At 40.7% G+C, this 27,139-nt stretch overlaps 2 protein-coding genes and 1 long non-coding RNA gene across 9 annotated transcripts in view; 1 reads left to right on the top strand and 2 right to left on the bottom strand.

Moving 5' to 3' along the window:
• Positions 1 to 9,184, bottom strand: part of GART (phosphoribosylglycinamide formyltransferase, phosphoribosylglycinamide synthetase, phosphoribosylaminoimidazole synthetase) — a 31,415-nt gene extending 22,231 nt beyond the window's left edge. The window contains exons 1-2 of one of the 2 annotated variants that reach the window (XM_049629275.1): positions 6,575 to 9,184; positions 2,140 to 2,325 (exon numbers count right to left, since the gene is read on the bottom strand). In XM_049629275.1, coding sequence (XP_049485232.1) covers positions 2,140 to 2,284 — 145 coding nt within the window. In that variant the 5' untranslated portion in view covers positions 2,285 to 2,325; positions 6,575 to 9,184. Of the gene's footprint in view, positions 1 to 2,139; positions 2,326 to 5,093; positions 5,190 to 6,574 lie in introns of those variants that run through there. The other variant, XM_049629273.1, reaches the window with a different exon arrangement.
• The window catches only part of SON (SON DNA and RNA binding protein), a 32,217-nt gene continuing 11,216 nt past the window's right edge, over positions 6,139 to 27,139 (top strand). For 2 of the 6 annotated variants that reach the window (XM_049629265.1, XM_049629266.1), the window contains exons 1-6: positions 6,139 to 6,303; positions 9,346 to 9,512; positions 11,525 to 17,461; positions 19,283 to 19,443; positions 21,373 to 21,519; positions 21,697 to 21,885. In XM_049629265.1, the coding sequence (XP_049485222.1) occupies positions 6,227 to 6,303; positions 9,346 to 9,512; positions 11,525 to 17,461; positions 19,283 to 19,443; positions 21,373 to 21,519; positions 21,697 to 21,885 (6,678 nt within the window). In that variant the 5' untranslated portion in view covers positions 6,139 to 6,226. Of the gene's footprint in view, positions 6,304 to 9,345; positions 9,513 to 11,524; positions 17,462 to 19,282; positions 19,444 to 19,672; positions 21,520 to 21,696; positions 21,886 to 21,992; positions 23,454 to 27,139 lie in introns of those variants that run through there. The other 4 variants (XM_049629267.1, XM_049629269.1, XM_049629268.1 and 1 more) reach the window with 3 other exon arrangements.
• LOC125921718 (uncharacterized) lies at positions 21,697 to 26,682 on the bottom strand. The gene is made up of 2 exons (XR_007457466.1): positions 26,503 to 26,682; positions 21,697 to 21,817 (listed from the first exon to the last, which is right to left on the bottom strand). It is a non-coding gene; the product is annotated as an uncharacterized LOC125921718 (long non-coding RNA).

Here is a 27,139-nt window from a genome sequence, read left to right as displayed (position 1 = left end):
AGCAGCAGGATCAACCATATGCAAAGTATGGGTTGATTCCATAAGCACCCTCATGCTTCACTGTATCTGGACCACCATTCTTTTTTGCTTTTGTTTTTTAGATTTATTTTTTTAATGTTTATTTGAGAGCAAGGGTGCACGCCAATGGGGGAAGGGCAGAGAGAGGGAAAGAGAATCACAAGTAGGCTCTGCACCGTCAGCACGGGAGCCTGACAGGGGACTTGATCTCATGAATCACGAGATCATGACCTGAGCTGAAATCAACACCTGGATGTTTAACTGACTGAGCCACCCAGGAACCTCCGGACTACCATTCTTAAGTTGGCTGAAGTCTTAAACTATGATGTTTGTGATGTGTAGGGGGTAAGTGCAGAAAGAGTAGGGTTCTCAACTTGTGAGCTGCCTGAGTAGGATAAGGATAGAAAACCATGTACTCAGGGTTAGTATCTGCTAACACAACTGGGCTGAGCAGAGCTGACTACATCTGCACAGCAGAGAGTGGTAAGAGAAAAATACCTATCCTGTTGCTACAAGTGGTAGCAGTCTCATGGCAATCTTGAGAGATTTTCATGGGCCAGTCTACAGGACATCAACTGTTATTTACACAGAATGTGCCAGTTCTTCAATAAATACATTAAGATACCTCACCCATTGGTCCTATGTACACAGTTATCTTCTCCCAGTTTGTGGCTTGTTGGGCCCATGTTCTCTCCATAAATATTATGTGCCATACAGGGTACTAGGCACGATGGATGCAATACAAAAACAAGACAGATGGGTTTCTTGCCCTCATGTAGCTTACAATCTAGAGCTTATGTTCCTGCAGGGAAATGATGATAGGAGATAGACAATAGAAAAGTAAATCTGTACAATGGTTCATGACTGAAAGCATATGAAATGGGGTGGGCATGCTTTACCTAGAAGTTTCAGGAAAGACCTCTTTGAGGAGAGAACATATAGACTGAGACCTGAATGACAGGGAGCCAGTCATGCTAGGGGTGGGAACAAATACCAAGTTCAAGGCAGCTCTGTTTGGGAAAATGGCAGAACTGCATGGACAGCACACTGAAAAAAATACAAAGGACATAAAAGATCAGGCTGGAAAGTGATACAGGAGCCAGACTGCATAGGGCTTTGGAAGTTAGGAGTTTGAGTTCTATTCTAAGGAAGTCACTAAAGAATTTAAGGTAATGTAAGAACTGAACATTTTTTTTCACTTTTACCAGTGAAAGAGATAAAGGTTGAGGTCTATTATGGACTCAGATTTGCCAAAATTTACTTTTAATAGCACCGCTCAACTTTTCATTTCCAAAAAATACACATCAAAACGCCTTTACCCTTAGGCACCTGTGACTTTTTCAATGGATGTATTTTGTAACGTTTATAGTAATTTAAGATAAAGAAATGCTACCCTCTGAACAAGATACCTTTTTTAAGTAGGCTTCACACCCGTGCAGAGCCCAATGCGGAGCTTGATCTCACAACCCTGAGATCAAGAGTTGGATGCTTAACTGACTTGAGCCATCCAGGTGCCCCTGAATAAGATACCTTAAATTTACAACATACAAGTATTTAAATTACCACATACATCTTAAGGTTAAGAAAAGCATTCAAATATGAATAACTATCGATTCTATAAAGAACAGATGTGGTTGACATTTATCATTTACGATTATTAGCTATTACTCCCGACTTTATTTTTTTTGTATTTAAAAATTTTTTTTAAAGTATATTCATTTTTGAGAGACAGAGTGTGAGTGGGGGAGGGGCAGAGAAAGAGGGAGACACAGAATCCAAAGCAGGCTCCAGGCTCTGAGCTGTCAGCACAGAGCCTGATGCAGGGCTTGAACCCATGAACTGTGAGATCATGACCTAAGCCCAAGTCAGACGCGTAACCGACTGAGCCACCCAGGCGCCCCTACTTAACTTATTTTTTTGAAAAAGAGCACACGTGTACGGGAGAGGGGTAAAGGGAGAAAGCAAGAGAGAATCTTAAGCAGACTCCATGCTAAGGGCGGAGCCCAACACAGGGTTGCATCTCCTAAGTGTGAGATCCTGACCTGAGCAGAAATCAAGTCAGACACTTAACTGACTAAGCCACCCAGGCGACCCTTACTCCCCACTTTTAAAGATGATTACCAGTATTTGAAATCTTTTCCAAGCAGGCAGTGCCTGCATTGCCCGGGGCAACCAACACATGTTTGACACGATTAGACTGTGCAAGTTTCCAAGCCAGTGTATGTTCCCTTCCGCCACCGCCAATTACAAGTACGCGGGCTGCCATTGCTCTGTCTGCAAAGCAGGAATTCCAAAGGAAAATAAAAGCTGCAGAAAGAAAACCACAGTTATTTTATAATGCATAAACTTTAGAAATCACAATTTCTAAATATGATTTAAGTGGTCACTTGCAATCCTACAAATAACATTTTACTCCCCAGATTTATTTATGAAAAATTAGGGATCATAATTTGAGATGACAATATTCATGAGGATTAGGGAGGTATGTATTTATGGAATCTCCACCCCTGATGTGGGGCCTGAACTCATGACCCCGAGATCAAGAGCTGCATGCTGTAATGACTGAGCTAGCCAGGCGCCCCAAGGTAGGTATTTTAAAAATGAGGCAGACTGGCCTAGAGCTAGGTTAAGGAATTAAATGGTGACTTCTAACCTGATTAAAAAAAAAATTTTTTTTTCCTATGAATAATCACCTTTCTTTAAGTTTTACTTTACTCTTTTTGAAATTTTTTAAAAAGTTTATTTATTTTTTGAGTGAGAGAGAGAAAGGCATGTGAGCGGGGGAGGGGCAGAGAGAGACGGACTGAGAAAGAATTCCAAGCAGGGTCCACTGCCAGTGCAGAGCTCCACACAGGGTTTGAACCCACAAACCAGGAGATCATGACCTCAGCTTAATTCAAGAGTCAGAAGCTTGACCAACTGAGCCACCCAGGTGCCCCTACTTTTCCTCTTTTGAAAGATTTGCAATCATCAATCCTTAGTTAAACAAGAATCCTAACATTTCAAATTTAAACCTCAAATTTAATATACCTGCTTTTAAATCTTGAGATACCACAGATAAAACTTTAAAGTTATCATAAATTGGAAGAAATATTTAAGATTGTGGCTTGTATAGGGCCAGAGAGTAAATATTTTCATTTCCATCTTTGAGGGTCATGTCTATGGTAACAGCTCAACTCTGTCACCGTGGCACGAAAGCAGCCATAGACAATACAGAAATGGATGAACATGGTTATGTTCAGTGAAACCTTACATAAATAGGCAGTGGGCTGTAAGTCATAGTTTGCCTATGTTCTGCTCTAAGCAGTAGGAAGCTATCACAGGCTCACAAAGAATCATGAGTGTGTTTCAATAAAACTTTATTTATGGACACTAATGTGAATATCTTACAGTTTTCAAATGTCTTAAAAATATCATTCTTCCTTTAAATTCTTCCTAATCATGTAACAATTGTGAAAATTGTTCTTATTTGGTGAGCTGTACAAAAACTGGTGGCAGGAAGGATTTGGTACAAGGGCCAGTTTGCTGACTCCTGATTTAAGAACTTAGTGCAATATGCTAGAAGGTTGGTACAGAAGGCAAACTCAAACTTGAACACGTCTCACCATAGCTCTGGCATTTGATTCTCAGCTGGACGGATATAACACCTATCTCAACTCAAGTCAGCAGTGTAATCTTGGCTAAACTCTTACTACCTGTAATTCGATTTCTTTACATCTTAAAAGATGGAAGTAGGAGAACTTGCTTAAGAAGCTATATTAAGTAAGGGTTAACTGTAATAACATTTTCTTTGAAATGACATTTATAAACAGTTAATACAATTTCTGACAGCAGCAATAAATGCGAGCTTGTTATATTTTATTACTTTTACATAAGTTGATACATTAAGAGATACAAGTACTAACAGGGAGAGAAAAGCCAAAGGAATAAATACTTGTCACACTAGTCTACTAATTTGTAGAAGACGTTTCATTAGGTAGAAGGCAAACTGAAGACAGCAGAAAAGAAAACTGAAATCAGTAACTTCTTGAGTGATGCTAGGATTACATATTTACAGAAAAATCTAGGCTGGTAATACAAAACACTTACAACTTTTAAGCACTTACTTTGTGCCAGATGCTATTCTAAATGCTTTTCACGAGAATTGCTTCACAATCATAAGAATTCTATGAGGTAGCTACTATAACCACCCCCCTGTACCGATAAGAAACTGAGGTCCACTTGGGTTAAACAACTTGCTGTATGTCACATATCTAAGAGGAAGTGAAGCCTTGATTCCAAAGTATGCAATTTTGCTTTGGATAGTCTTCACAGTTGAGATGATGATTACTTAAAATTTGAGGAAGAGAAAAGTCGCTATTGCCTCAGACAAAAGCTATTTTTAACAAAAAACAGCCTTGCCACGTGTATCAAAACACCCGAAATAAACAAATGTTTCTGAATTCTAGAGGAAAAAAAAAAAAAAAAACCCAAACATTTAGTTTGGATGAGGGGCACGAAAGGAAAACTATCCTAGCTGCCACAGCGGATCACAGAAATTGCATTAGGATCCAGCCTGAAGGAATCCACACCAGGGATGGTTAGGAGGCCTGGGCTGCAAAGTGCTTTGGTTTGGGTTGAGACTGCCCCTTACTAGCTGGGATACCTCGAGGAATTTAACTTTCTCGGGCCTCGGCCATCTAAACGGGTAACTTAAAACCAGAATAAGAGACTCAGGTAAACCAACTGAGAAGGACACGGTGAATGATATAAAGCAGAAACCAATTACGAAAGTGGACTAAATCTGCTACAGACCAGGGGGTGCATCAAGAAAAAATATGCATTTTAGGCTTATGACCTAAAAAAAGGCATAAAAATACAGACCCATTAAAAAAAAAAAAAAAAGACCCTGACATCTTAGAAGGGAGGGAATGTGAAAAATCCAACGTCAACCTCGGTCAAAAGAAGTGAAACGCACATGGCCCACCCACACCCACGGCACTTAAAACCAAGACGAGAATCCCTACAGTCAAATCGGTTCCTACAGTTTCATCCAATTCCTGATAGTAAATTCCCAAACCGAAGCATAGGCGTACTTTACTTAGAACCGGAGAGGGCTCCCGCAACGACACAGGGCGGTCCTGCAGCTCACGCTTACACGCTCACCCGCGCGCTCCGAGCCCGGGCGCCCGCCGTGCGCCGGAAGTCGGCCCAGCGGAATCCGGCGGGTGCCTCTACCCACCCCCCCCCGCCCCGCCCCGCGGCCCGCGCCACCCCATTGGTCAGCGCGGCCCGTGGTGGCCTCAGCGAGGTAATCAAGTGTGATTCCCTCTGGCTCTAGTGCGCGGCCTGAGCTTACTCCACAGTAATGCTACCAAGACCTTGCGCGTTTATAATGGATCATTACACTATCGGGGGCCACGTATCGTCTCTATTCATTCCCCCTTAGGAGGCCTCACAGCTCTGAGGGCGGGGGGGGGGGTCGCCAAAATGCTAGACCCACGATTAGCTTATTGTGTGTTGTTAACGAGTCAGAGCTGACTAGCTACTGCCGAGAACCTCCTGACACGCTCGACTCCCGACGAGACTAGAATGCACCAGACTTTGAACGGCAGGTCGCCTAAGATCTCTGCCCTACTGCTTTAACAAAAAAAAAAAAAAAAAAAAAAAAGGCTGAGGACGCCGTAAGAGAAAGATGGGGGTAAAAACATGTCCTTCGTATTCACACCACAGTGGGGCGGGCGCAGATAAATGGTTTTCCGGATGCATCTCCCTGCCAAAACACAACTTGGCGCCACCCGGGAACGGCGGAGGCCCCGTATCAAAGCACGTAGCCCTTCTTGCTCCCTTCTGTCATGCTATTTAATCTCGAGTATTTAGTAAACCTCTTAAGCCTCCCCAAACACTGTTGGAGATTGTCAACGTAAACTGACACAGCCGCCTCTAGAGACGCTTCTCCTGTAATGGCGCCTGCGTCAGTCACTAACATGGCGGACATAGTCGTGCGCGGCGCAAACGTCAGCACCTCTACCCCAGCCGCTCAGAAACAGCGGAGGAGAACTAGGCCGTGCTCCCTGATTGGTCCAGAGGCGGAGCGTGCCAGTCCAGACGCTCCCGCAGAAGCCAATCAGGACGGCGAGAGACGGAATTGGCCGCTGCGCCTCCTCCCGAGGCATGCTGGGAGCCTGGAGGACTAGCGAGGAGGAGTTGAGAGAACGGAGCGGACGCCATGGCGACCAACATCGAGCAGATTTTTAGGTCTTTCGTGGTCAGTAAATTCCGGGAAATTCAACAGGAGCTTTCCAGGTAAACGCTTCCCAGACTCTTCTGCTCCCAAGGGACCGATAGGGCCCCGTCTAGCCTTCCGTGGCACCCTTCTTCAGAGACGCCGTCGTTCCTCGCCTCAGGCCCCGCTACAGCCCCGCCTGGGCCTGGGATCCATTTTCCGGGCCCCCCCCCCCATCCGCTCCCTCCCTTCCCTGCGAGGAACGTTGTCTTTTCCGAGGTAACCCCAGACTCCCTCTTCTAGCGACGGGTTGTGATGTTCATTTTTCTTTCCCGTTTGGCCATCCCTTACCTTTTAGCTACTCGTAGGCCTGGTTGTCCACCAGGGACGGGCCTAGTTCCTGCCTCAGCTCCTCCTCCGCCGCCGCGTTTCCCCTCCCCCTCTCCGCCTCCGCGGATTTCGCCGGCCGGTGCCTCTGACCGGAAAGGGTCTCTAACGGCCGTTTCTTGAGTAATCTTAAATCCGCTTTATTATTGGCAAGCTTGAGATCACTTTGGGGGTCGGGATCCTTTAATTAGATTATTTGGGCCCTAGGGTCCTGTGGCTTCCACCAGACAGCATTCCTAATGGATTAGAAACTGAAGTGAAAGCTCAAATTAATGTTAGGTACTTTGACACAATATTCGAGGTGAGGACGGAAGAGTATTTTCACTAACAATTTCGGTTGGAAAGTAGGTTTCTGTTGACGTCTAATTTAATTTTTTTGTTGTTGCTGCTTCTGCCCCAGTTGACATGTATCATCAACACGCTACTTTTGCCGTTGCGTTAGACCTTACATAGTTTACCCTTGGTTTCAAAATTTGAATGGGAAGAGATTTCCAAAGAAATAGTTGTTTACTGACGAGGAAAATGGTGTGGGTCATGATGTTACGTGGTTGTCTTTTAGTATTTTTGCTTCATGTAACGTAAATATTCCGAGTTCAAGTGTTTTTGCTCGTTATATTTTGAAAGTTTAGAGTAATAGCATGAATTTGAAAACGCAGTTGTAAATTAGGTGCTGAAATTAACATAGGTTTATTGGGGCAACGGTATATAGTATCGCTAAGATTATTTTTTTGTAGGATATTTTGTTTAAGTAGGAAATCTATACGCTCACTTATTTCATCGCTGTTTAAAATTTTGTCATGTGTTAGTGATTTTAGATGATAAGAAAAGACCAGAGGAATATAATTTTCTGAAAATTTTAATAGTTTCATCGGACAGTTGTGTTTGCTTATTATAATGTCTTGTTTTTATGCCTTTTAAAAATCAGTTATTGTATTTGAAAAACAAGTGTTTTATTGTAAAAACTTTAGAAAAAATAAAAAATTAGAAAGTGGGAAAACCGCATAATGTTCTTTATGTTCTTTCATTTTTTTCCCGTGTGTACAGATGCACATACATATTTTGTGAATTGTGATCATCTTGTTTTGTGTTGTGTTTTCACCTGATCGCGAACAAGTTTGTCTTTTGTCCCATTCTCAGTCGTCTTTTGGGACCTTTTTTATGGTTTCATAGAATTCTTTTGTAGGAATGTATTGTTGGATATTTAGATGGTTTGAAATTTTCATCCCTTTTCAGTAATTGAGATGAATATTTGATGACTTAAAGATGATTATTATAATCTTTTTTTAGTTATACTTTTTGGTTTTTAAATCCATGGCTTAGTAGTAAGGTGATTGATTATGTGTACGTGCTTAGGAAAAGAGTAAAAGAAGCTCCAGAAAGTCTAAAAAGAATATTAGATAAAGAAACTTATTGGGAATATTCAGCTTCTTGTCATTTAAGTAATAAATTATCAGTCTGAGAGCAAAATTTTGATTATTCCAGTGAGCTATATTTGCCATATTTTCCTGCGTATTTTTACATATATCAATTTGTGTAAGGGGGCTGACGTTTAAGTAAAGTAGGTTATTTATTGTGTATAGATGGTTGTTAAAGTATAAGCTCTGGTTTTGAATACCGGCTTCACCTACTAGTGAACTTTAGTTTGGTTTCATCTCTGTGGGTCATTGTCCTCATTTGTAAAATCAGAATGACAGTGGTAATCATAGAATTTTGTTAGGATTAAATGAGTTAGGGAATGTAGACCCATGACTCTAATTAATAGTCAATAAGTGTTAATTATTATGTGACCCATTAAAAAGCCAAGTGTTCTAAATTTAGTTAACTACTGATTTTTTTTTTTGTTTTTTGACCATTTAGACATTTATCAGGAGTGAAGCATAATTGATCGGTTTTTGTTAGTAGGTAAATTAAATTGAGTGTGTTAAAATTATTTTTCAAAACAACTCTGTTAACTTACACAAAAATAGTAAAAATGACTAGCTAAACGACATGCTTCTCATGTCCAGATTCTTACAGCCCTGTGAATTGAAAACATGTTGAGCCATCTATATTAATTTACTGTTAGTGAAATAAAATGTCACTTGTTTCCCATGAGTTTTTTTGAACACCAGAAAATACTAGGATTCTTGACCGTGGATAAAAGCTATGTAAATGTATTTTTCTTTTTAAACTTCATGGCATTTCAGTAATTTTAATCAGTCTAAACCTGATCTGAGGGTACAGTTTTACCCTTTTTACTTAATGTGTCTGTGGTAACTGTTCCTTGATATTGTTGATGCTGATTGTGATCCATGTACAGGTGTGGTTTTATTGTGGCTCTAGTTTTCTATCATAATGTTAGGTGGTGTATTTTTCTTTGGATATATGATTGTGATCTGATCAGTAGGTTTTTTTCCTCTGAGATAAAAATGCAAGTTAACCCGAATCTAAATCAGTTTAGGTTTCTGGGAATATTTTATTATTTATTTTATAAGGAGCTTAGAAACCTCTTTTAAAGATTTTTTCTTAATTTTCACAGTTCTGAAAACTAAGTTATTGTGTAAAAATAAAGATGTACCAAATTTGAGTAGTGTGAAGGAGGCACTGTTGGTGGGGGAATATCCTCTGAAAGAAATCCCAAAATGGTGAAATGTATGAACATTATAAGATTATTTTAACCAACTGAGTTATAAATATTAATGTATTATATAGTGTGGTAAAAGTATTAATGAATTTTGAAAACTTTTCTTGTCAAGTGGAAGGAATGAAGGCCAGCTCAATGGTGAAACAAATACACCTAATGAAGGAAACCAGGCAGGTGATGCAGCTGCCTCTGCCAGGAGCCTACCAAATGAAGAAATAGTTCAGAAGATAGAGGAAGTACTTTCTGGGGTCTTAGATACAGAACTACGATACAAGCCAGGTAAGCTGGGGATAATCAGCTGTCTTAAAAACTAAGGTTTTTAATTAGTTAACAGTATTATTTTTTTATTGCAGGGTATTTAAAAGTGTTTATTAGACTTTACTAAATTTTACTTTACTAAATTTTATTTACTGAAGACATTGTTTAAATTTTTCTGTGAAAATATAGTTGTACTCTAACGTGAGCATTGATAATTAATTTGCTTTGCTGGTGGAATATTATAACTGTATTTGATTCGGTCTTGTGCCTCATTGCTAGGATTCTGAAAGCAGGTTTTCATTGAACAGTTGTGTACATGTCAGCTTTGGAAGGGGCAGGAGCCTGGACCAAATCTGTAATGATTTTACAACCCTAGGAGGTTTTAGTTTAAAGCCCAAGGTTAGAGATTGCCTTGTTTTTGCATCTGCTCCTCCTAAAAATGCAATGGATGGAGAGGAGTCATTGCTTTGGTATTTAGTGTTTTGGAAATTAAAATAATTGATGCTTAGAAATGAAAGACTTATGATCAAGCACAAAAAGAACTATCTTCATTTAGTTTTAGAAATGGGCGGGTGGTATGGTTTTATTTCTTATTTGAATTGTTTTTGATATAGGACACGGTAAAAACAGCATAGACTTCAGCTATACTTAAGTTTATGGTTGTAGCAACTTTTTTTTGAAGTATACTTTAGCTAACTAGCATGAGGTGCATGATAACTAGTAGAAAGTAATTTTGTTTTAGAATAGGTCTTGTCACGGATTGATTCATTTTCTCTGTAATCTTTTTTGGTTATTATTTTTTGAGAGAGAGAGCTAGAGCATGAGTGGGGGAGGGGCAGAGAGAGAGGGAGACATAGAATCCGAAGCAGCCTCCAGACTCTGAGCTGTCAGCAGAGCCCAGTGCGGGGCTCGAACCCACGAACTGTGAGATCATGACCTGAGCTGAAGTTGGACGCTAACCAACTGAGCCACCCCGGCGCACCTAAGTTTATTTTTGAGAGAGAGAACGAGCGTGAGGGAGCTAGAGCACGAATAGGAGAGGGGCAGAGAGCAATGGGGAGAGAGAATCCCGAGCAGGCTCCTTGCTGCCAGTGCAGAGCCCAACTTGTGGCTTGATCATAACCTGAGCCGAAATCAAGAGTTGGACATGTAACCAACTGAGCCACCCAGGCCTCCCTCCCCAGGTCTAGATTTCTGATTAGCTTTTCTGCGATGACTAAAATTTGTCTAATTGGATATTGGTATTAGAATAAATTTACCTGGTTGTAAAGTAGAAAAGAAGTTATTTTCTATTTCAGAAAAGTGCAGCGGTTTTAAGTTAAATGTATAGAGGTAGAAGAATTTCTTTTCTAAGTGACTTATTTTTTAAGTAAAAACATTGAGATTATTTTGGCAATTTTAGAAGAGGGTTGGGGGTAAGGTGTTTATTAGAATGTAACACGGGTGTGATGAAGTAAAGTTCACGTTTGCCCTTCATATACTGCATAAAAGCACTCATTAGCATTTGCACGCATTAGCATTTTAACTCACTTTGTCCTCTAACTTTAGGAGACAGAGTGTCAGTAATTTGGCCAAGTCCATTCATCTAGTGAGTGGTGATTGAGTCAGGATTCAAAAAACAGATAGTGAAAATTGTTTAATGAGTATATCTTTTATAGCAATTTGAATTTTAACAACTGATAATACAAAATACTCTTCGGTAAGTGTAGTTTGAAAGTATTTTGCTGTGTTTTGAGAGTTGGAGAAAAAAGTTTTAAGCTTAATAAAACAACAGTATAAGTCTCAAGTTTTTATGATAAACTGATAATTTTTTTTTAAGTTGCTGATAATTTTAGACTTTAGTTGTAGAAAGAAATATTGGAAAAGTTTGTAGGTAATTGGTATATAGAAAATAGTTTACTTAGTAACTTTATTTAACAAAAAGTATTATACAATGGCATTTTAATATGGAATATGAGTCTCGTTTATGTGATTTATCTGAGTTTACATTGGGGAATGTTTGACAAATTAAAATCCGTTTCCCTTACTTTCAGACCTGAAAGAGGCCTCCAGAAAAAGTAGATGTGTGTCAGTACAAACAGATCCTACTGATGAAATTCCCACCAAAAAGTCAAAGAAGCATAAAAAGCACAAAAATAAAAAGAAGAAAAAGAAGAAAGAAAAGGAAAAAAAGTATAAGAGACAGCCAGAAGAATCTGAATCAAAGGCAAAATCACATCATGATGGGAACATAGATTTAGAATCGGATTCGTTTTTGAAGTTTGATTCTGAACCTTCAGCGATGGCACTGGAGCATTCTGTAAGAGCGTTTGGCCTTTCTGAGACCAGTGAATCTGCTGCAGTTGTGTTAGAACCTCCTGTGGTACCAATGGAGGTATCAGAGCCACATACCTTAGAAACTCTGAAGCCAGCTACAAAAACTGCAGAACTGTCAGTTGCATCAACATCCGTAATTTCAGTGCAGTCAGAGCAGTCTGTGGCAGTCACACTGGAACCACCCATGACAAAGATTCTGGATTCCTTTACAATGGCACCAGTGCCCACTACAACAGTCGTGCTAAAGTCATCTGAGCCGGTTGTCACAATGTCTGTGGAATATCAGATGAAGCCTGTGCTGAAATCTTTGGATACCACACCTGCAGAGCAATCAAAGATGCTAGAACCGCCAGTAGCAAAAGGGCTAGAGCCGTCGGAAACCCTTGTGGTATCATCCGAGATCACTGCTGAGGTGCACCCTGAGCCGAGTACATCAACAACAGTGGATTTTCCAGAGTCATCTGCAACTGAAGTGCTCAGATTGCCAGAGCAGCCTGTAGAAGTACCGTCGGAGATCGCAGATTCACCCATGACAAGACCACAGGAGTTGCCGGAGTTGCCCAAGACCACAGCGTTGGAGCTGCCGGAGTCGTCGGTGGCCTCAGTGGTGGAGTTGCCGGGGCCACCTGCGACCTCCAAGCCGGAGTTGCAGGGGCCCCCTGTGACTCCATTGCTGGAGTTACCTGGGCCCTCTGCTACCCCGTTGCCAGAGTTGCCAGGCCCCCTTTCTACCCCAGTGTCTGAGTTGCTAGGGCCCCCTGCGACAGCAGTGCCTGAGTTGCCGGGGCCCTCTGTGACATCAGTGCCACAGTTGTCGCAGGAATTGCCAGGGCTTCCGGCACCATCCGTGGGGTTGGAGCCACCACAGGAGGTACCAGAGCCACCTGTGATGGCACAGGAGTTGCCAGGGCTGCCTGCGGTGACAGCAGCAGTAGAGTTGCCAGGGCAGCCTGCAGTAACGGTAGCAATGGAGTTGGCCGAACAACCTGTGACGACGTCAGAGTTGGAGCAGCCTGTGGGGATGACAACGGTGGAACATCCTGGGCAGCCTGAGGTGACGACGGCAGCTGGGTTGCTGGGGCAGCCTGAGGCAGCGATGGTGCTGGAGTTGCCAGGACAGCCAGTGGCAACGACAGCGCTGGAGTTGCCAGGGCAGCCTTCGGTGCCTGGGGTGCCAGAGTTGCCAGGGCTGCCTTCGGCAACTAGGGCGCTGGAGTTGTCAGGGCAGCCTGTGGCAACTGGGGCACTGGAGTTGCCTGGGCAGCTCATGGCAACTGGGGCACTGGAGTTCTCGGGGCAGTCTGGGGCAGCCGGAGCCCTGGAGCTTTTGGGGCAGCCTCTGGCAACAGGGGTGCTGGAGTTGCCAGGGCAGCCTGGGGCGCCAGAGTTGCCTGGGCAGCCTGTGGCAACTGTGGCGCTGGAGATCTCTGTTCAGTCTGTGGTGACAACAACGGAGCTGTCAACGATGACCGTGTCGCAGTCCCTGGAGGTGCCCTCGACGACAGCGCTGGAATCCTATAATACGGTAGCACAGGAGCTGCCTACTACATTAGTGGGGGAGACTTCTGTAACAGTAGGAGTGGATCCCTTGATGGCCCAGGAATCCCATATGTTAGCTTCTAACACCATGGAGACCCATATGTTAGCGTCCAACACCATGGACTCCCAAATGCTAGCATCCAACACCATGGATTCCCAGATGCTAGCGTCCAACACCATGGATTCCCAGATGTTAGCCTCTAGCACCATGGACTCCCAGATGTTAGCAACTAGCTCCATGGACTCCCAGATGTTAGCAACTAGCTCCATGGACTCCCAGATGTTAGCAACCAGCTCCATGGACTCTCAGATGTTAGCAACCAGCTCCATGGACTCCCAGATGTTAGCAACCAGCTCCATGGACTCCCAGATGTTAGCAACCAGTTCCATGGACTCTCAGATGTTAGCAACCAGCTCCATGGATTCCCAGATGTTAGCTACCAGCACTATGGATTCCCAGATGTTAGCGACCAGCACCATGGACTCCCAGATGTTAGCTACTAGCTCTATGGATTCTCAGATGTTAGCATCAGGCACTATGGACTCTCAAATGTTGGCTTCCGGCACCATGGATGCTCAGATGTTAGCATCTGGTACCATGGATGCCCAGATGTTAGCATCTAGTACCCAAGATTCTGCTATGTTGGGTTCAAAATCTCCTGATCCCTACAGGTTAGCTCAGGATCCTTACAGGTTAGCTCAGGATCCCTATAGGTTAGGTCATGACCCTTATAGGTTAGGTCATGATGCCTACAGGTTAGGGCAGGACCCATATAGATTAGGCCATGATCCCTACAGACTAACTCCTGATCCCTATAGGATGTCACCTAGACCCTATAGGATAGCACCCAGGTCCTATAGAATAGCCCCCAGGCCGTACAGGTTAGCACCAAGACCCCTGATGTTAGCATCTAGACGTTCTATGATGATGTCCTATGCTGCAGAACGTTCCATGATGTCATCTTACGAACGCTCTATGATGTCCTATGAGCGGTCTATGATGTCCCCTATGGCTGAGCGCTCTATGATGTCAGCCTATGAGCGCTCTATGATGTCAGCTTATGAGCGTTCTATGATGTCCCCTATGGCTGAGCGCTCTATGATGTCAGCTTATGAACGCTCTATGATGTCAGCTTACGAGCGCTCCATGATGTCCCCAATGGCTGACCGATCTATGATGTCCATGGGTGCCGACCGGTCTATGATGTCGTCCTACTCTGCTGCTGACCGGTCTATGATGTCATCGTACTCTGCAGCTGACCGATCTATGATGTCATCTTACACTGCTGATCGTTCAATGATGTCTATGGCAGCTGATTCTTACACCGATTCTTATACTGATACATATACGGAGGCATATATGGTGCCACCTTTGCCTCCTGAAGAGCCTCCAACAATGCCACCATTGCCACCTGAGGAGCCACCAATGACCCCACCTTTGCCTCCTGAGGAACCACCGGAGGGTCCAGCATTACCTACTGAGCAGTCAGCATTAACAGCTGAAAATACTTGGCCTGCAGAGGTACCAGCATTACCTCCTGAAGAGTCTGTATCACTGTCTGAACCTTCTGTGAGTCAAAGTGAGATTTCAGAGCCTTCGACATTGCCTGCTAATTATTCAGTGTCAGCATCAGATCCTTCAGTGTTAGCATCAGAGGCTGCTGTTACCGTTCCAGAACCACCGTTAGAGCCAGAGTCTTCGGTTACATCAACACCCATAGAGTCTGCGGTAGTAGCAGAAGAGCATCAAATTGTTCCAGAGAGACCAGTGACTTACATGGTATCTGAAACTCCCATGATGTCAGCTGAACCAACTGTATTAACATCAGAACCTTCAGTTACATCTGAGACAGCAGAAACTTTTGATTCCATGAAAGCTTCAGGACATGTTGCCTCAGAGGTATCTCAGTCCCTCCTGGAGTCAGCTGCGACTAATCCAGAGCCATCACAGAGCGCTCTAGAGCTGCCAGCCATGGCTGTCTCAGAGCTACCAGCTGTGGCTGTCCCAGAGCCACCAACTGGGACTGTTCCAGAGCCCCCAGCTGTGACTGTCTTGGAGACCCCAGCCATGGCTATCCCGGACCCAACAGCTATGGTGGTCTCTGACTCAACAGCTGTGGCTCTTCCAGACCCACCCACAGCTGAGGCTGTCCCGGAGACTGTGGCCTTGGCTGAGTCAGAGAATGTTACCATTTCTGTGCCAGTTGTTTCTGCTCTGGAGCCTAGTGTGCCTGCCCTGGAACCAGCAGTGTCAGTCCCTCAGGCTAATGCAGTTCTTTCAGAACCACCTGTTTCAGTGCAAGAATCCACTGTGATAATTTCAGAGCCTGCCATCACTGTCTCAGAACAGACCCAAATAATACCGACTGAGATAGTTGCAGAGTCTACACCAATGATACTGGAGTCTGATGTTATAAAAGGAGTGAATTTACTATCTGGTGATCAAAATCTTACTCCAGAGATTGGCATGCAGGAGATTCCCATGCATTCAGATGAAGAGCCGCATGCTGAAGGACACCTGAAGAATGACCCTTATGAAAGTGATCATGGTACAAATATAGACCTTAACATAAATAATCACTTAGTTGCTAAAGGGATGGAACATGACACAGTGTCTGCTGCCGCCACTGGTGCTGTTGGTGAAATTGGTGAAGGGAATATTTTATCCATCGGTGAGACTAAACAATGCACAGTATTGGATACATGCTCTAGTGTTAGCGAAGTTGATGGAGGAACTCTATCTTCTGCTGGTCCCTTTGCTCTTGAACCTGATGCAGTGGGAACCAGTAAGGGTATTGAGTTTGCTACAGCATCTGCTCTCACTTCAGTTAGTAAATATGATGTTGAAGTATCTTTAATCACTCAAGATACTGAACACGACATGATAATTTCCACTAGTCCCAGTGGTGGTAGTGAAGCTGACATAGAGGGACCTTTGCCTGCTAAAGACATTCATCTCGATTTACCGTCTAATAACTTTATTAGTAAGGATGCAGAAGGACCATTACCTATAAAAGAGTGTGACCAGACATTAGCAGTTGCTCTCAGCCCTAAAGAAAGTAGTGGGGAAGATAAAGAAGTACCTCTCCCTACTAAAGAGATACTCTCTGATTCAGGATTTTCTGCCAATATTGATGATATTAATGAAGCAGATTTAGTGAGACCATTACTTCCTAAGGACATGGAACGTCTTACAAGCCTTAGAGCTGGTATTGAAGGACCTTTACTTGCAAGTGAGGTTGAACGTGACAAATCTGCTGCCAGTCCAGTCGTAATCAGTATACCAGAAAGAGCTTCAGAGTCCTCTTCAGAGGAAAAAGATGATTATGAGATTTTTGTAAAAGTTAAGGACACACATGAGAAAAGTAAGAAAAACAAGAACCGGGACAAAGGTGAGAAAGAAAAGAAGAGAGACTCCTCATTAAGATCTCGAAGTAAGCGTTCCAAGTCTTCTGAACATAAATCACGCAAGCGTACCAGTGAATCTCGTTCTAGGGCAAGGAAGAGATCATCGAAATCTAAGTCTCATCGCTCTCAGACACGTTCAAGGTCACGTTCAAGACGCAGGAGGAGGAGCAGCAGGTCAAGGTCAAAGTCCAGAGGAAGGCGATCTGTATCAAAAGAGAAGCGTAAAAGATCTCCAAAGCACAGGTCTAAGTCTAGGGAAAGAAAAAGAAAGAGATCAAGTTCCAGGGATAACCGGAAAACAGTTAGAGCTCGAAGTCGCACCCCAAGTCGTCGGAGTCGGAGTCACACTCCTAGTCGGCGAAGAAGATCTAGATCTGTGGGGAGGAGGAGCTTTAGTATTTCCCCAAGCCGCCGCAGCCGCACCCCAAGCCGCCGCAGCCGCACCCCAAGCCGCCGCAGCCGCACCCCAAGCCGCCGCAGTCGCACCCCAAGCCGCCGCAGCCGCACCCCTAGCCGCCGCAGCCGCACCCCAAGCCGCCGGAGAAGATCAAGGTCTGTGGTAAGGAGACGAAGCTTTAGTATCTCACCAGTAAGATTAAGGAGATCACGAACACCTTTGAGAAGAAGGTTTAGCAGATCTCCCATTCGTCGTAAACGATCCAGGTCTTCTGAGAGAGGCAGATCACCTAAACGTCTGACGGATTTGAGTAAGTAATTTTAAAATTTATTGGCATTGTAATAGAGGATGATACAAATCCATTTTTTCTGATCTTTGAATCAAATGGAATATTTTGGGTTATTGGCTTAGGTAAATATTTCTGTCTTTAAATTTCCATATAGGTGGCTCTTGGGCAACATGGGTTTGAACTGGATGGGTCCACTTACACATGAATTTTTTGATAAAGTATTAGTATTGTAAATGTGGTTTCCTTAATGGTTTTCTTAATGTTTTTTGTAGCACACAGCATGTAATACATATACAAAACATATGTTAATTAGCTGTTTATGTTATCAGTAAGGCTTCCAGTCAGTGGTGTACTATCCGTAGTTAAGTTTTGGGGGAGTCAAAAGTACATGCCATTTTTAAGTACGACGGTATCAGTGCCTTTAACCCCTCTTGTTCAAGGGTCAACTGTAATTAGATTATGGGTTTTAGAAAACAGGGATAAGTAAATTAGTAATTAGAGTTAAAAAGATGTGCTTTGGAGTGTATTAGAACCAAGGTGTTTACATACTTGAATGTTTTTACATACTTGAAGTTTGAACTATTTCCTGTAACTGAAAATGGAAAGTAGAAGTCTAGTTAAAGATAAGGCTGGTATACGCTGAGCTTGTTTCACTGCATGTATGCCAACATAGATCCTTGAACACAAGCCTGAAATTACAGTGTGTGTGTTTTTTTAAAATAAGTTCCATGATTGAAAAGGGCAACACAGGGCTGTTAAATGTGTGCAAAGGTAACTGATTGGTATAACGGGTAATGGAAGTGAGTAGGGAATTTTGCACGGTGGGGAGTTCTTTTTTATCTGGGTTGGTGATAATAGCAAAATAAGGTTTTAAGTTTATTAGATTGACTTTAGTATTTTAATAATCTGCCTTTTAAAATAGAGTGCTCTAGTTCCCTTTGATTTAACAAGTGTGCAGGGATGATTAAAAGTGGGTGGATAGTGCATGACTACCTGCAATAATGGATAATTTATCATTATGTCAGTAGATTTGACATTTCCAGGTCAGGGTTGTCTAAAGAAAAAGACCCGAACAGTAAGGGAAAATTCATTCAGTTAAGCAAAAGTTGGGTTGTTGGGTTGTTTTTTAAATTTAGACAGCGAGAGAGAGTGCACCCGCACAAGCGGGAGAGAGAATCTCAAGCAGGCTCCATGCTCAGGGCCTGACACTGGGCTCAATCCCATGATGCTGGGATCATGACCTGAGCCAAAATCCAGAGTTGGATGTTTAACCAACCCAGGCGCCCCGAGTTCTTGTTTTTTTATTTTTGTTTACAGAATTACATCTTTGAAGTGATTACAAGTTAGTAGAGGAGATGTGGGTAAAATGCATGTATGTCTGTTTTACCAAGTAGTAACCTGCCAGAAAGAGCAGAATGTGATGATTACTTGTATAGTTAGGGCACTTTTGAGCACACTGAAGAGGAGTGTTAAATTCTGGCTTGTTAGAAGAGGTTGAATTTGGGCTTAAAGAGTGATTTAAAATGTCATATTAGAAGGAAAGTGATTTTAAGGGCATGATACTTTTGGAAAACAAAGGACTGTGCAGGTGTGTGTGTGTGTCTTAGAGTGTCTGGCAGGGTTCTGTAATTTAGCTATTTTGTGTAGTGTGTGAATGGGAAGCCAAACGTGGACTTCATCGGGGCATTTGCTTAAAAACTGACCTGAAGAGTGATTTGATCACAACTGTATGTTAGGGCAGAAAATTGATGCCTTTAATTTTGTTAGTGTATAAGATTTTAGATAGAACAAAATGTGTTTATTAGTTTTATGGGAAAACTGCTTCTATTTTTCCTCTTCCAGACAAGGCTCAATTACTTGAAATAGCCAAAGCTAATGCAGCTGCCATGTGTGCTAAGGCTGGTGTTCCTTTACCGCCAAACCTAAAGCCTGCACCTCCACCTACAATAGAAGAGAAAGTTGCTAAAAAGTCAGGAGGAGCTACCATAGAAGAACTAACTGAGGTAAGCTAGACAGAATTTGTTTACATTCTTAAGTGGATTATTTCAGTGATGTTGACTCTGGAGCGTGCCAAAACCCGAATTGTGGGCTGAACTGATAATGGCTGGCACCGAGTGGCCAAAACCCGAAATACAGATGTGGCAGCGGCAGAAGCTCTGTTTAGCAGGCCATTATCCGGGATGGCTAAGCTCCGCTAGCTAAAAGTTACTTCCCATTACTTTTGCTTTCCAGTTTTAGAAGCCAAACTGACTGAGGAGTGGGACGGTTCGTTTGAATGGAGGAGGTGTTGAGTGAGCAACACGCAGAAGCTCGCCTACAGTTTCGTTTCCATTCACGACGTGTTCACTGATCGCCACGAGTGTACTGCATATACGCAAAGACACAGACAATCTTCAGAAATGATCTTTTGCCACCGGAGCTTGGAAATTAATGAGAATAGCTGGCCATTGCCTGAAAGGAACTTCTTACGCATCAACATTTCGGGTTTTGGCTGTTTGGTACCAGCCATTGGTGATAATGGCCGGCCATTATCAGTTCTTCCTGCGGTTCGGGTTTTGGCAGTAACATATATTTTAGACACACTTGTTTCTGTTTTTAAGAATTTGATCTTTTCACTTGAGGCTTTTTTTGGCTTTGTTTTGTTAATATTGTTTTTATTTTTTTTTTTTTTTGGGAGGACGCTGAAATACTGCTGCTAGGATCCAGAAATACCACACTGTTTCATATATTGAAACTTGTTATTGGCTAGCCTTATGCCAGCCTGCCACTGTTAATATATTCTGTTCCCCTTGGTTACAGGCTTGGTATACTCTGTGTTTTTTGGCCAATTGAGCTTTTTATCCTATTGTAACATTTTCAATTGATAATGGATGTGACAAATTCTGCTTGTATAGACAAGTCCACCCAAATTTACTCTGACCTTTTTATAAAGCCAGGTAATGGAGTCTATTCCTTAGCTTCTCAGGAAGGAATTGACTTTGCTTTATGTGTCAGACTTCATCAGTTAACACCCTCTCCATCATGCCTTATTTTCCATTCTTGAGTTTTGTTCCTTTAGAGACTCAACCTACAAAACACTTATGGAGAGACACATGACCATCTAGCCCAATTGTACATGTTTCAAAGTTTTTATTTTGCCATGCATTTGGGGGTTCATATAGTTTCTTAATGTTTCCTCACTTAGATTTATTGAAATATGAATTACAACTTTTTTTTTAATTTAAGGACTTAGTGAAGGCTTCTGTTACTTGCTCGTCAAATCTAAGCTCCTTCTCTAAAACCTTGTGAACACTTAGTGTTTCCCTGTATGTTTTTAAGCCTCGTTTTCAGCCCTCTTGTTCCTTCTAATACAAGTTTCTCACCTTTTTACCACCATCTAACTATGATGACTCTTTTTTCTTTTCCTGCCAGTCCTTGTTCTTAACTATGAAAATCTGGCTTAGAACTCTTCAAGGAATAGCCCTTGGTTATCAAATTCTGCCTGATTCTGTTTTCTCTTAAGCTTTTATTCTTTCAGCACTTATGTATTCCATTTGTATTATATCATTTTGCACTTGTTAATTGTGTTGCTCTGTAAAAGCGTTCCTCAATTATTTCATGTGTATGTAATTCTGTTTCTTGAACTAGATTGTAAGCTCCTTGGGAGCAGGGACCATGTCTTCTACTCTTTTTTTTTTTTTTTTTTTTTTTTTTGTATTCCCTGGACAGTGCCCAGTACAGTGCTCTGCACATAGTAGGTGCTCAATAAATGTTGTTGACTGACTGAACAGCTAGAGTGTGTTTAAATAATAGCCGATAAGCTAAGCTACTTACCTACAACCTGTTTATCTTGTTTTATTTCTGAAAGTTGATTTTATGTGGTTTTGATTTTTTAAAAAAACTACACGTTCCACATAAAGTGTAAGATTTATCTTTTGTTTTTATTTTTTAAGAAATGCAAACAGATCGCACAGAGTAAAGAAGATGATGATGTAATAGTGAATAAGCCTCATGTTTCAGATGAAGAGGAAGAAGAACCTCCTTTTTATCATCATCCCTTTAAACTCAGTGAACCCAAACCCATTTTTTTCAATCTGAATGTGAGTATTAGTGTTTATGGTTTGATGAAATAGCATAGGGACTATTTAAATAAAACTCAAATGGAATTAAATTGTTTTAATGTTTTATTAAATACTGTGAGAAATAGTGAACAATTATTTTTAGATTATGTTGAAAAACCTCTTAAGTGTTAATTAAGGAAACACATTATGTTTTAGATTGCTGCAGCAAAACCAACTCCACCAAAAAGCCAGGTAACATTAACAAAAGAGTTTCCTGTGTCATCTGGATCTCAACATCGAAAAAAAGAAGCGGATAGTGTTTATGGAGAGTGGGTTCCTGTAGAAAAAAATGGTGAAGAGAACAAAGATGATGATAATGTTTTCAGCAGCAATTTGCCCTCTGAGGTAAGTAAGAGGAATATTGTGTTTTTTTGTTTTTTGTTTTTAATACCTGAATCTCCCATTTTATTGTTACTTTATATCTGATTTGGCTTCTGTTTCACTCTTCTTAGGGCCGGGTTAAACGGCAGGGCCGGGTTAGACGACAGATGAAACAACCCGCAGCTTCTCATTTGACAGTAACTCGATGCAGTTCACTTTGTGGAACCAAGCCACAAAGTGAAAAGCATCGAATTGCAGAGAACAGTGTTATCACATCCCTACCCAACATTGGGCCCTCCTTGCACTTATGGGAAGGTAGCCCAAGGTACAACTATTTAGCTTCCCGTTTTGCTTCGAGGCTCTATAGCTCTAGATTTTGGTGGTAGCAAATTTACTGGGTGGAGGGATTGAGCAGAGAGAGGCAGATCCTCAGGTTCAACACAAGAACTGGATTGGAAAAGGTCACTGTAGGCTGATGTGTGAGCATCTTGGATATATAACATAGCCCATTGCCCTTAAATAATGGTTTCTTACTATTTCTTTGGGTTGTCAGAGAGCCTTTAATTTTAATCATTTTCCCTTCCCTGTGCTACCTTGGCCCTTTGGAATTCTTGTGTTTAACCTAATGCTCAGCCTTGGTACTCCATTTCCCTTCTCCTTCCCCTCTTTGCTACTATTAAAAGTTGGAGAAGTGGAATTCACACCTTGAAATTTCCATGAGGCTATAGTTGTATCTTGTCAAAATGACGCAGTAATAACACCAAGTGTCAAAACAACCCCATTAAAATGCTGACTGATTAAATAATGTGCTGCTAAATATAGTGCACATGAAAACAGCAAGACTGTATATATATGTAAATATATATATATATATATATCTGTATCTTTGTATGTATCTCTGTATCTGTACCTTTGCTGTATCTTTTAATAAACAGTTTACTTTTATTTAACTTGTTGTGCAAAATCACGCTTGGGGGATCTGGGAGGGTGGAGACTTACTAGGGTGGGTGGGAGTTTTAAATGATACTATAGATTAGTTATCACCTCTTGCCCTTGGTTCCAAAGCCCAGACGTTTGTCCAAGGACTGGACTAGATAATCTGATGCCCTTACAATGTGGGACTTCTTCCCCACTTCCTTTTCTTGCAGTTCTGGGATATGTAGGTCAGAGAGACCTGTTCTCTCCACCTCAGGTTCCTTGCATTGGCCGTATCGTCTTCCACTAAACACCTCCATTATTACAAATAAATAAATCCTGTTGTTTATAAAATCAGAAAGTGAACAGAACCCAAATCAGAATTCTTTTGATAGTATTTTTTTTCCCCTGAGCTATTCACAGGTGACATTTTTTTATTGTGCTTTTTTGATCGGCATTTTAAGAGAGCGCAAGTTCTATACAATGAAGCTGGACACGCTAATTAACCAATGCAATTTATGGTCACCAGTGATGATTTGTATTTATGTGGGATTCAGTAGTTGAAGCAAGTTATACTCTCACCAGTGGGGAAGGGGTAGCTGATTTAGACAATATTTTAGTGAAACCAATTCAGTAGCTCAGTTGCTAATCCCTAGATTAGACTACCTGCACATCTCAAGAGGGAAAGGTTAACTGACATCTGCAATTGCCTTAAATCTTGTAGTAGGCTGAATATAAATCATGGTAAGAGGGCCAGTACAGACTGATTTAGAAATTCTGATACATACGCTTTTAGTAATTTGCAGATTAAGCATGTAATAGAGTTGGAAAACATAGGGAGATCATGTGAGAAAAATTTTTCAGCTGAGTAAAGCCCTGTAAATAATTGAAAAGTTCCAAGGGATTTTCCTGAGAAGTGATCATAAGTATTTTAACTGCAGTTGAACATGCAGAAAGTGCTTAGTGAATCCTGATGAGTATTTCTTTTTTATTGAAACTTTATTTATACGTGTCTGTATATATATGTTTGAAATTCAGTACTCTGCCATTATCAGTCTTAACATTGACCCTGTGATGCCTTAGCCTTATCAGTCATCAAAAGTAGTTGTCAGTTTTAATTAAAAGTTGGGGGGAATTCCAAAGAAATCCCAGGGGGAGAAGTTGGGTATTCAAATTTTATATTAAGCAGTCTTTCATTAAAGCAGAAGAAAAAGGTCGGAAAACTAAATAAATGAAGCGGATTTCTTCTGTGGGAGGATATATACAACTATATGATACCAGAATTCTTTTAAGTCAGACTCAAAAAATACATAGGTTAATTTTAAGCAAAAACAATCCCAAAATTTTAGAAGAGAAAAAGCATGGTTTCGTTTTGCTTTCAGGTCTCTGTGCTTTTACCTAACAATAGTAGTAAACACCTAGAGGAAGTGGTCACAATATAAAACGTTTAGTCCTAGTTATTTAGCTGTATCTTGCAAATACATGTATTTGTAAGATTATGTTCTACATACCAATGTTTGTGGAATGGTGACATGGGAGCGTTGACCCTTTTGATTCCCTGTCTGGGGTTGAAATAAAGGCTTTTATAGAGTAAAAGGAAAGTTCTTTCAAATGGTCACTGTTTTAACTGATCAGTATTTATTTATTTTTTAACCTATCCGTGTTTTTCATTTTAATAAATATAAATGGAGTTTGTGGTTTTTTAGTTTTGAGCATAAAACATTTAGGCAAAGATCACAGATTTGGTCTCAGCTTTGCTGTAATCCTTAACCCCACCAATTGTCTTGCACATGAGTGCTCTTTGACATAAACGTGAGTGGATAGATGTGGATGGATCAACATAAATCCGTATCTTATGGAATATCAGCTCATCAGACTGTGCCTTACTGCCATAGCATCGTCTTCCTACCCAGAAGCCAGCCAGCATCATCCTCAGTAAGGAGTGTCTACAGAACTTTGACCATATTTGTGTGAATTTGATTTATTCGTAAACCGTGAAATCAAAAATGGTGGAAAACTAATATTTAAAAAAAGTGTCCTTGGGGGCATTAATTCTTGCTAATAAAGTTAGAGGCTTATTGGGTAGAAGATTTAAATGTAATCTTTGATATAAAATTTCCTTGGGTTTACTATTAATCATAAATTATCAGAGGTCCAGAGGTAGCTCTCCATTAAGGTCTAGTAATTGCTTACATGTTAAGATGATTCTTGTCTCAGTGTGCTTGGTTTGTTTTATTAAAAAATATTTCCACTTCCCAGTGGAAGTATAGAAGTTCTTCAAGTATAAAGTTCCAGCTTTATACTTTAGGAAAGTTAAGTTCTTGGGGTAAGATGTAAATTGTAATTGAAAATTAAATACATGGGTCCTGGCAGTGCTAGAATGGTTAAATACAGCCTTGCTATTCATTCTTTTTTCCTTAGATTCTCCTGGGTGATTAACATTGAATTTCTTTGAACAACTTAATAGGTTACCTGTTTTTCTTATTCTAGTTTATTCAGATTAAATGTATAGGAGTTATGTTAGAGAATTCCATATGGTGTAATAAAAGGTTCGTAATTCACATTTTAAAACCAAACCCATGACAGCTGAGGTATTCTGTATTTTGTGTGGCTTTTGTTTTTATAGTTGTCATTTTCTTTTCTATATGAACCTCTTTGTAATTTATTAATTTTTGCTAATAAGTATCTTAAAGTCCTATTTTACATACAGGTCAGATGCTTTTTTTTTTTAATTCTGTTTTTTTGAATTAAACATTTCCTTTTATACTCTCTGTTTTAAGATACCTGTAATTGTCTAGGTAGAGAGTAATATAATTCATATTATAGGGCTTATTTTCCCTATCTGACTCCCTCCTAATAATTCTCTTTAGCCCTTTAATTGACTTCCTAAGAAATGCCCCTGAGGTACTTGTATTTATGTAAACAGCTGGGTTAACGAAAGCGGTAAGGAAGTTGACTTAGAAGGGTTTTTAAATGAGGAAGATACAGAAAGGACATGATTATAACTTAGGCTGTGAAATGCATGTTACATTATGATTTCATTTCTGACACTTTTGGATTATAGGAGAAGTGATCTGCTGTGTTGCTGTAGTAGAGAAATGAAATAACGTGGACAGGTTTTTAACTATAGGAGAACTGGAATTGGATACTCTAGGTAGATTTCACTTTTTAAAACAAGTCCCAGGGAAAAGGAAACTAAACATTTTCCCCAATTATAATACTTAGAATATTATTATAGTATCATAATTAGACTTCATACATTAGATTAAAAGTTTGTAGTATAACAGTGGAAACAAATGAGGCTTGTTGATGACCACTTAATAATAGCGTTCTATGAAATTTAAGATTTTTTCCTACTTTTTAGAAGGGCTTTTTAACATCATTTCGGTACCTTAAACCTATTCCTCTTTCTGAGCAACACTGAAAGATGGTTAGGGCTCTGAAGCTCCACTACATAGTATGATGCACTGTATAGTGTTTATGTACACACACATATACCATATAGTCCAATAGAGTAGTCACTAGCCACTGAAAAATCATTTCCTTAATTGCACTAGCCACATTTTAAGTGCTCATTAGCTGTCACTGTAGAAAATACTACTGACCAGTGTTCTAAAGGGTAGCTGTGATATTTAATGAGAGTTTCAATACTGATATGTGACATTTGGTCTAGTCCTTAAATATTAATGCTTTGGGGATTATACATTATTACATATCTTGAATTACCTTGAAAACCTGGAAACATGCTTTTTTGATTCAAACACTTGAGGATCCTTAAGAGGTTCAGATAATCCTGGTTCATTTTATTTTGAGTATGTTCTTCACATTTAAAAATATGAATATAAAATGAATAGTAAGATTACTCTCTTGGTAAGCCTGTTGAGTGAATTAAGTTGTAGTCAGGAAAAAAACTGGTTATCATTTTATCTGAAGTAAATTTATTTTAAACATCAAGGTTGCTATATTAAAATTTCTTCCAGAGTGAGATGTGAATGTAACAAAATGTTACTGAGATTTGAATGAAGTTTCATCCTGGGGATAAATGATGAGGCATTTAGATTATCTGCTTAAAGATTTAAAAAATATATGAAGATAGGTCTTCAGATCATAGGTGTGTATTCATTTGTTTACTAATTGGGAAGAATTTTATTCTAGAGAAGTTGGGAGCTTTTAGAGCCATCTTTACATTTTCATGGCTAAATTTATAGCTGGAAATTGGGGATCAGGGCTTGAAGTAGTCAGTAGATCGATTTTCCACATTATCACTTCTAAGCTTAGACTTTTTCAGAATAAAAACCTGTTATTTATACCTAAACATTCTCAGATTTACAGACTGCTACCCAAAGTAATTTGGACAAGGTTA

The sequence above is a fragment of the Panthera uncia genome, chromosome C2, assembly GCF_023721935.1.
Source record: "Panthera uncia isolate 11264 chromosome C2, Puncia_PCG_1.0, whole genome shotgun sequence".
Lineage (NCBI taxonomy): Eukaryota > Metazoa > Chordata > Mammalia > Carnivora > Felidae > Panthera > Panthera uncia.
The sequence above is the reverse complement of the archived record's forward strand: the minus strand, read 5'-3'. Positions and strand labels throughout refer to the sequence as shown.